The sequence below is a fragment of the Arvicanthis niloticus genome, chromosome 2 (assembly GCF_011762505.2).
Source record: "Arvicanthis niloticus isolate mArvNil1 chromosome 2, mArvNil1.pat.X, whole genome shotgun sequence".
Lineage (NCBI taxonomy): Eukaryota > Metazoa > Chordata > Mammalia > Rodentia > Muridae > Arvicanthis > Arvicanthis niloticus.
The window spans coordinates 14931557-14940695 of NC_047659.1; the positions used below are offsets into that span (position 1 = coordinate 14931557).

The 9139-nt window shown below is 37.8% G+C and overlaps 1 protein-coding gene across 2 annotated transcripts; it reads left to right on the forward strand.

Moving 5' to 3' along the window:
- The first annotated feature begins 316 nt into the window (after nucleotides 1–316).
- On the forward strand, nucleotides 317–6193 carry LOC117703843 (olfactory receptor 1J21-like). Of its 2 annotated transcripts, none has more exons than XM_076928621.1 (2): nucleotides 317–430; nucleotides 2833–6193. In XM_076928621.1, the coding sequence occupies exon 2, from the start codon at nucleotides 2848–2850 to the stop codon at nucleotides 3784–3786; it is 939 nt and encodes a 312-aa protein (XP_076784736.1). In that variant the 5' UTR covers nucleotides 317–430; nucleotides 2833–2847; the 3' UTR covers nucleotides 3787–6193. The 2 variants fall into 2 exon arrangements, with proteins under 2 accessions (XP_076784736.1, XP_076784737.1); XM_076928622.1 differs by having other exon boundaries at nucleotides 322–430; nucleotides 2836–6193.
- Nucleotides 6194–9139: the final 2946 nt, after the last annotated feature.

A 9139-nucleotide genomic window follows, 5' to 3' on the forward strand; every position in this document is an offset into this window, starting at 1 on the left:
AATATAAATTATTTTTATATTTTCCCATAATGTTTTAGACAGGACAAAATGATGGGGAATCTTGTTCTATTTGCTACCATTATTTCTCAAGGGTGAAGGGACTCTCATCCTTCTTCAAAATAGTTCTTCCCTAAGAGAGTCATTGACAACATAACAGTTGTATCTTGTATGCCTCTAATTTGGATCTGGGGACAGGGATTGCACCCTAGGTTTTCTACATGATTTTCAAAATTAAATCTCACATGGACTTCCCAGGAGACATGAACAATGTATGTGTTTATATATCTGTCATATCTGATTTTGAACTGATACTCTTCTGATACTCTTCTTGCAATGGGTGTGTGACTGCTTCAGATGATCCAGCTCTTTCCCTATGCTGTGTTTCTTCTATAGAGAAATGGAAGAATTTTCTCATACTTCTTAGATAAAGGTACCTGTGTTCATCCTATAAGTTAGCCTGTCAGAATGTACATATATCTTTATTACTGGATATGTTTGAGTCTCTCTGTCTATCTCTGTGTCTCTGTATTTCTCTCTTTCTATCTGTATTTGTCTTTTTTATTGTCTGTCTCTCTGTTCAGCATGCATTTCAGATTGTAATGATCATACCTTCAAAAACAATTTTCTACAGAACAATTTGCCTTGCATTGAGAACCTGCTCAACTTTTGAGACAAAAGGGCATTCCCTGCTCCCCCCCCAAAAAAAAATCGATAGAATATGTTTCTTAAACTTATTCTTTTTTTGTTTTTGGTTTGTTTGTTTTTGTTTTTTATTATTTCATTTATTTACATTTCAAATATTGTTCATTTTCCCAATCCCTCCTCCACTAACATTCTACTCTATCCCCTTTGCCTCTAAGAGGGTGCTCCACCACAGAGCCCAGTGAATTCTGGACCTATCAACCCTGCCAGGGACAAACATCCATTTTTGAATGAAAGCAGGAAAATCATCATCTTTGGTCACATTTAAACTTCAACACACAAACTCTGTTATATTTTCTTCCAACTTCTTCCCAAATATCTATGACTTTTGTCATAACAGCTCATGAAGTTTCTATGCTAGCTAGTATCATTTGCTTCTCCAGTCTACTTTCTACCTGGCAGCCAGCAAACCATTTCTTATTTTTTGATACTTTATTTTTCTGGCATGCTACTGTTCTTCAACAGATGGAAATTTTTCCTTCATAGAAAATTAGACATTATATCTGCCTGCTGCTCATATATTCTCCAATATTTACATTTCTGTTATTGACAACGACCTTGGGTTTTCCTTTTCTCTCAAAGCTCTGAATACTGTCCTTCCAAACTCTTGACTAGAGACCCATTTTTACAACCTTTCTATGTATGTTCTTCCACCCCATTTTTACAATCTTTCTATGTATGATCTTCCACTAAAGACTCTTCATAGAACATATATCAGCAATTTCATCACCTTGGCCTCTTGTGATCTTATATTTTCTCAAAAAAGTTGTTGCCTCTCTCTATAAACTCATTTTTTATATATCATACATATTGTATAAAATAACATAAGAATATATTTTTATTGAAATATTGCTCAAAATAGCAAAATACTAGAAACCATCTACCTGTGGACAGATAATTAACATTTTCTTTGTAATAAATTAATTGTTATAAACACTGAAATTAGTAAGAAATGAATTATAACTAATTTCAGGCAGTATCACATTAAGTAAATTTTGAAAGTGAGATTGACGATATATAGGCATTTTAAAGAAGGTCTTGACCAAGTTGGGAAAATTTATAGGTTAACTTGGAAAAGGTGAAGGGAAAAACATGAGATTGCTGGCTATCAGAGAATAACTAGACATTATAAAATCTTTCCATAGAATATAACCACTGAGCCCTCTCAGCATTTAGGATATCAACTCTAACTTTATCCTGTTCCTTTTTCTATTGTTTAGTGATTATTCACTGGCATAGGCAATGATTACAGAAAAAAGAGAGAATCTCAGTTTAACAACAAAGAAAACATGTAGGATATGCATAAAAAGTGACTGTCTTTGGCTTAAACCCAGGTTAAAAGTAAAGCAGGTGACATTTTCTTTTGCTAGAAAAACACAAATAATTTCCTTGGCTTATCTAAGAAGTGACAGAAAAGTCAAGTATTTCCAGGTGCCTTTTGTGGTCAAATGAGATGCTTAGGTTGGAGCTGAAGATGTTAACATGGGACTGGGGTCATTTTATTCAGCCTAGGAAGAGTGGTGGAAGAGGGAGCTCATTGACTGAGAAACTTTTATTATGGGAAGAAGTCATGGCTGCTTGCAAGCTGATATTACTAAGGTATATTATTGCCTCAGATTCATGCACTTGATGCTTTGACCATCTTGATTCCACTAAGTCCCCATATCCTGATATTTCACAGATAAAAAGAAGGTCCTGGGTTATACTACCTTAATTTAATTTGTGGAAAGATATCCTTATACAAGTGGATTCCAGAGAGATTAAAAAAGATGAACAATCATTGAAATCCTACTGATTTTTCTATTTGCTGATACCAATTTATATGCTAAGTCCTTAATCCAAAATTATCATGGTGAAATCCAGACACCTTTATCAGGAACTGAGTCTAATATAATAATTGTTCTGAATTTTATACATTCCCTCTAAAACACATTCAGTTGTTTTTAAGGTTGGCAAATTGTATCACTTTCTGAACAATCACTAGCTCATTACTGTGAGAAAAAAAAATCTTCTTTTGGATTAAAACATACAAAGTAATGTTATTTTCAATACCAGTGATTCAAAAAATGCTCCCAAAGTGTAATAGTCAAAATCACTTCTCTTTTTTCCCATTTCTCCTTTCATTCACAGCAGACAAGGAAAATCATGAAACAGAAAAATGAGAGCACTGTGTCTGAGTTCATCCTCCTGGGGCTCCCCATTTGGGCAGAGAACCAAGCTCTGTACTCTGCCCTGTTCCTGGCCATGTACCTGATCACAGTGCTGGGGAACCTGCTCATCATCCTGCTCATCAGGCTGGACTCCCACCTCCACACCCCCATGTACTTCTTCCTCAGCCACTTGGCTTTCACTGACATCTCTTTCTCATCAGTCACAGCTCCAAAGATGCTCATGAATATGCTGACACACAGTCAGTCCATCTCATATGCTGGGTGTGTTTCCCAGGTGTACTTTTTCTTATTTTTTGCTGATCTTGACAGCTTTCTTCTGACCTCTATGGCCTATGACAGGTATGTAGCCATCTGCCACCCTCTTCACTATACCACCATCATGAGTCAGAGACTCTGTGTTCTTCTATTAGTTATGTCCTGGGCCATATCTTCTGCCAATGCTCTTGTACACACCCTTCTCTTTGCTCGCCTAACTTATTTTAGAAACAATACCATATCCCATTACTTCTGCGACCTCTCTGCCTTGCTGAAGCTGTCTGGCTCAGACACCACCATCAATGAGCTGGTCATTCTTGTTTTAGGTAATGTGGTCATTACCCTGCCATTCATATGCATTCTGGTCTCTTACGGCTGCATAGGGGTCACCATTCTGAAAATTCCTTCTATCAAGGGTATCTACAAAACCTTGTCCACATGTGGCTCTCACCTCTGTGTGGTTTCCTTGTATTATGGAGCCATCATTGGACTATATTTTGTACCTTCATCTAATAACACTAATCAACAGGATGTAACTGTGGCTGTGATGTACAATGTGATCACACCCATGCTGAATCCCTTTATTTATAGTCTTAGGAATCGGGTTATGAAAAGAGCACTGAGAAATATCTTCAGCAGGAGACTTTGTTCACAGTGATGGGCAGTGTTAGCATTCTTACTTCCTTCTCCTCTCCATTCATCTTTTGTTCTCTCAGGGAAATTTTATGTGGTTCTCTTTCCTTCACTCAGTTATCCTTGTACAGTTTTGTTCTCTATTTAACTCTCTTGCTTCAGCATCTTGGGAGAATTTCCTGCAAATATTCCACATATTTTTCTTTGTTTTTTTTTTAACAATTCTAATTGTTAATTTATTCATCACTACATCTTTTTATTAGACAGATTTGTAGCTTTTGTACCAGAGATCTTTTTTCTCTCTAAAGTTGACAAAGTAGTTTTTCTCTTAGATTTACAATTTTACTTTTACACTTTATCTTACCAGATATCAAATAAAAGACATTTATCTTAACATATCAGATAAAAATCCTCTGATTGCTTAGCAGTAATTCAATTAACATTTATCTGTTTAATTTCATTTTTCATGTATATTTGTTTTGCTCACATGTATGTCTGTGGATTATGTTTGTGCCTACTGCCAACAAAGATCAGAAGCTGGTGTCAAGATCCCCTGAATCTAGGCTTACAGATGCCTGTAAACTACCATAGGTGTGCTGGTAATCAAACCTAGTTTTCCTGGGAGCCAGTCAGTGCTCTTATTTACTGAGCCATCTTTTCTCCCCCTTACATTTAAGTTATAATTGACATTCATATTAGCAGATAATAATGGCATATGTTGTATTGTTTATATGCATGTATATAATACATGATATCCAAATAAAAGAAAGTATAATAGTTTTCTCAAATACTTACCATGTCTTTGTATGAAATTCTTTACTCTAGCCTTTGGGGTACTATGTAGTATTTCTAATCACCACACAGTGAAATATATTTAAATACTTACTTTTCCTACCTAACCATAATTTGGTACCCAATGACCAACCTATGTCAGTCTTTCCTTCTGATTTTATTTGTAATCTTATCCATTTTTCTCAAATTCTTTTATTTGTATTAGTGTGGTGGTAACTAGGTACTCAATTCATTGTGTTTTTTTTGACAAGTACTTGGCCTTCTTCAATAACTGAAATGAAACTGTTCTCTGTAAAAGATAAAAACAAGGGTAAGGGCAAGTCCCATGTGGAGCATGAAGGTCCTGGAAAGAGAGGGTGAACTGAGACAGCACACCTAGTGTCAAGACTTTGGCTTTAGGCTCCAGGGGGTACTGTGGTTATGTGCAATATCTGCATGCCAAGAAGCAAGTTCTCCTTTTCTGAGTCGCTGATAAAGCATGGCTGGGTAGATATCAGGAAGTCTGCTAATCTTCCATAGAGTTTAAGTAAGTCTGCAGAACAGTTTAACAGAAATATATTTTATTATGAAAAGAATAAAGAGATCTCCTTGTTTAACTGTGAAAATGTCATATCCTTTGAATGCATTTGGCTCTGGTCCCTGAGAATAATTTACTGCCCAAGGAGAGGGACTTAATTCAGGTGATAGTAAGTGACAATTCAACAGATACTTCTGTAAAGTAGCACAGGAGAGTAGAATGGCTAGTTAAATGCTGTTCAACTAGTATTAGTGGCACTTAAGCTACTGTGAGAATATGCATGTGTGCAAGTGTATTAAAATTGTGTTCATTATTATTTTCAAAACAAGCCATATTTTATACACCTATTGGACATTTTATTTAGTTATTAAACAGCTTTAGAAATAATATACAAACAGATAAGTGATGTAAGCTACACAAAGTGTAGATATTTGTGCTCTATTGTTCATTGATGTGTTTGCATTCATATAACTAAAACAGTTTAATAATAATATTTAGCAAAATACACATTAATTTCTAGACTTGTATAGTAGAAAACTGGCAGTGTTGTTGCTCCTTTGGTGTCTTCTCAATTGTATTATGTCTTGAAGCTAACCAGTTTTTTAATATTTTTATTAAAGATTTAACAGTTCTGCATAGATTATTCATATTTACCTTGTCTAGAGTCTCGTATTGTTTTGTTTTTAATAGAGAAATGACTACATTTATTTTTCTTACATTTTCCTTTTTGTGTACTGTTGTCTCTGAGAAAATACTCTCTATATTTGTATACTCTGTTGGAAGATTACCCTTATCTTTCCATTCAATGTGTGGTGGTTTAAGTGATAATGGCTCTTATAGGTTCATATCTTTGAATCCTTGGCCGCTAGTTGGTGGACCTGTTTAAAAAGGATTGGTTGGTGTGGCCTTATTGAAGAAGATATGTCACAGGGGCTAGATTTTTTTATTTTAAAAGCCTATATGATTCCCAGTGTTGATCTTGTTTCTTCCATGTGAATCAGGTATATAAACTCTCAGCTTCTCCAGGTACCATGTCTTTCTGCCTCCCTGCTACATACCAAAATGGTAATGGAGTTTAAAATGTCTTAAACTGTAAATCTCAAATAAAATCTTTCTTTTGTAAGTTGCCTTGGTCATGGTGTTTTTATCATAGCAATAGAAAAGTAACTAAGAAAACAAGCTTCCCTGAGCAGCCACTTAGCTCAGGTAGACCCCCATTCTTCCTCTACCTCTCTGCCCACATAATCAGACCTACAGCTCCTAAGCCAGACAGATATGCATAATCAGAGCCATACTACCCAAGGCTACACATAAGAGGCCTGCTGCACCAGGACCATAGAGAATTGTTGGGGACCACTCTAGCCCACATTTGGGGGCCAAAATGTTGTGAGCCACTCTATCAGTGTTGGAACCCGCACTGTCAAAAGCCTTGGGGACTAACTTGTTAGCCCGTACTGCCCCAAGCAGCTCTGATCTCGGGTCGGGGTTCAGCAAGAGAGAAAGTGAGGACAAACTCGAGGAATGGAGACCAGATGGAGTGTGATTTAATCCCATTTATTCTTCAGTCTCTCTTCTTAGTCTAAGTCCCAAGTCTTGAGTTCCTAGTCCCTAGTTTCTAGTCCCTAGTGCCTCCAAGTTCAAGTTTCTTCTTCCAAGTGCTAAGTGCCTAATGTCTAATTCCAAGTTCTTCCTCCAAGTGCCAAGTGCCTAATACCTAATAACTAACTCCAAATTGTACTCTCTAACCTAATTCCTAGTTCCAAGTTGTACTCAACTCTTCTGTCTGCCTCTTGCCTCTTATGTCTCACTTCTAAGCCACGCCTCTAAGTCACGACTTTAAGTCATGCCCTTAGGTCTTATCTCTAAATCTGATCTCTAAGTCACGCCCTTAAATCACATACCTTTAGGTCTCACACACCCAAGGGAAGATCCTGGGTATCTAAAGCAAGATGTTATCAGAGTGTGCTCAACTGTTGTAGGCTATTGTAATCAAGTCTCTTTTCAGGGTATATGGCTCAAGATGGCTGCAAGGATGATAGCTGCCTTCTGTCGGCTCCCCACAGAGAATAACCCTGCTACTAATACATACTATAACAGGAACATCCAGGGCTATCCAGATGGCTAAAGGCCCTTTAAAGAACAGAATCAACAAAATCCAGGGCAACATGTCACCTTCAGAGCACAGAGCTACTACAGCATGTCCTTGATAAACTAATACAACCGAAGCACAAGATTGGACATTAAATCCAGTCTTATAAAATGATACACATCATTAAAGAAGAAATGAATAAATCCTAAGACCTGAAAATTGAAATGGTTCCCCTTGTTTGGTCCTTGTGGCTGGGGTAGACACCTAGTTGGTCTGCTCTTGTGAAGACACCATATCTTGAGACATCCTAGAGAGCCTCTGCATTCAGAACAGTGGGTAAGAACACTCTCCCACTATCCTATGCCCCAGAGCTACAACTGAAAGCAGGGGGCGCTCAGGACCACCAGGTACCCAAACACTGCCCCTGCAGAATTCCACTCCTGTTCTGCCCCTTGCTTGATCCTTGTGGCTGTGGCAGGCACCTAGCTGGTCTGCTCCGGTGAAGACACCATATCCTGAGACATCCTAGAGGAGCCACTGCACTCAAAGCAGGGGACACCTAGCTGGTCTGCTACCAGGGAGACACCATATCCTGAGACATTCTAGAGGAGCCACTGTACTCAGAGCATGTGGCACACAGGATCACAGAGCCATCTGGACCCTGAGAAGTTCTGACACAAGCAAGAAAACTGGAAATACAGGCTTCAGTCAGAGACAGTAAATGCAGGTAGCACTAGAGTTAACCAAGTTGGGGAAGCAAGCCAGTAGGCAGTGGGCCTCCATTGGTTTCTGCTGCAAGATTTTGTTTCAACTTCCCTTGATAATGAAATAACCTGTAAGCCAAATGCACCCTTTCCTCCTCTGGTTGTTTTTGGTCATGGTATTTATCTCAGCAACAGAAATGCAAAGGATATATATATATATATATATATATATATATATATATATGCATGTGTATGTGTGTGTGTCTCTCTCTCCCTTGCCCCTTTAAAAGCCTAGCTACAGGTTTATAAATTTTATTGACCTGCTTGAGAAACCAGATTTGGTTATATTGATTTTCTCTACCATTCCTGGCTTTCTCATTACCATTAATTGTCTCCTATCTTTGGATTTCATTTGCTCTTTATCCCAGTGTCTGAGGTAGAAAGGGGCTCTCCCTCCTCTTTCTCACGGGCCTTTCTTGCTTTGACCTCCCAGGCTACTTCAGCGCTGCTCACCAGCTCTGAGACATTGTGTGGTTTTGTTTTCATTTGGTTTAAAATCAGTTGATATTTCTCTTCTGATCTTCTCTGCTGTCTGTGGTATTTAGAAGAAAGTTATTGAGTAACCAGATGTTTGAGGAATTTCTACAGGTTTTCTAGAGATCTTTCTTCTCTCTTTTTTTTCTTTTTTTTATTAGATATTTTATTTACACTTCAGATGGCGTCCCCTTTCCCCATTACCCCCCACCCCCCTTAGAAAACCCCCATCCCATGCCCCCTTATCCTTTTTGCATTTATACATTTTTTAAAAATAATGTTAATCATAGGCTTTATAAGTTTGGAATTGTTCAATCAGAGGTGTAACACACTGACCAACCTAGATATAACAACTATCTTTGACTGGTGGAGATACTTGAACATCTGCCTCCCTGTCTCCCCGCTCTTTCTCTCTTTCATCACCTAGCTTCTCTTCTACTTCTTCTTCTCCTCTTCTTACTCCTTTTCTTCCTCTCAGTACTCCTCCTACCTTAGCTCCTCCTACACATCACCCTTCCTGTTAAAATGAAACTTTTCTCTCAAAATACAATTAGAACATAATTATGCCAATTTGTACCAGTGAGGTACAGGATAGTCCTAATACCCAGTCCATCCTTTTGTTGACTAACCAGCTCCTCTGTCATCTATTCTAACTAAAACATGTAGTTCTGAACCTGGCTTTAGGATGAATATCAGCTGACGACCATCCACTCAAGTCTTTTCTCTTAAGGTCAATAGCTAT

What these genes read in the sequence shown, in the direction of transcription:
- LOC117703843 (XM_076928621.1), top strand. Translation starts at nt 2,848, where the DNA reads ATGAAACAGAAAAATGAGAGCACTGTGTCTGAGTTCATCCTCCTGGGG.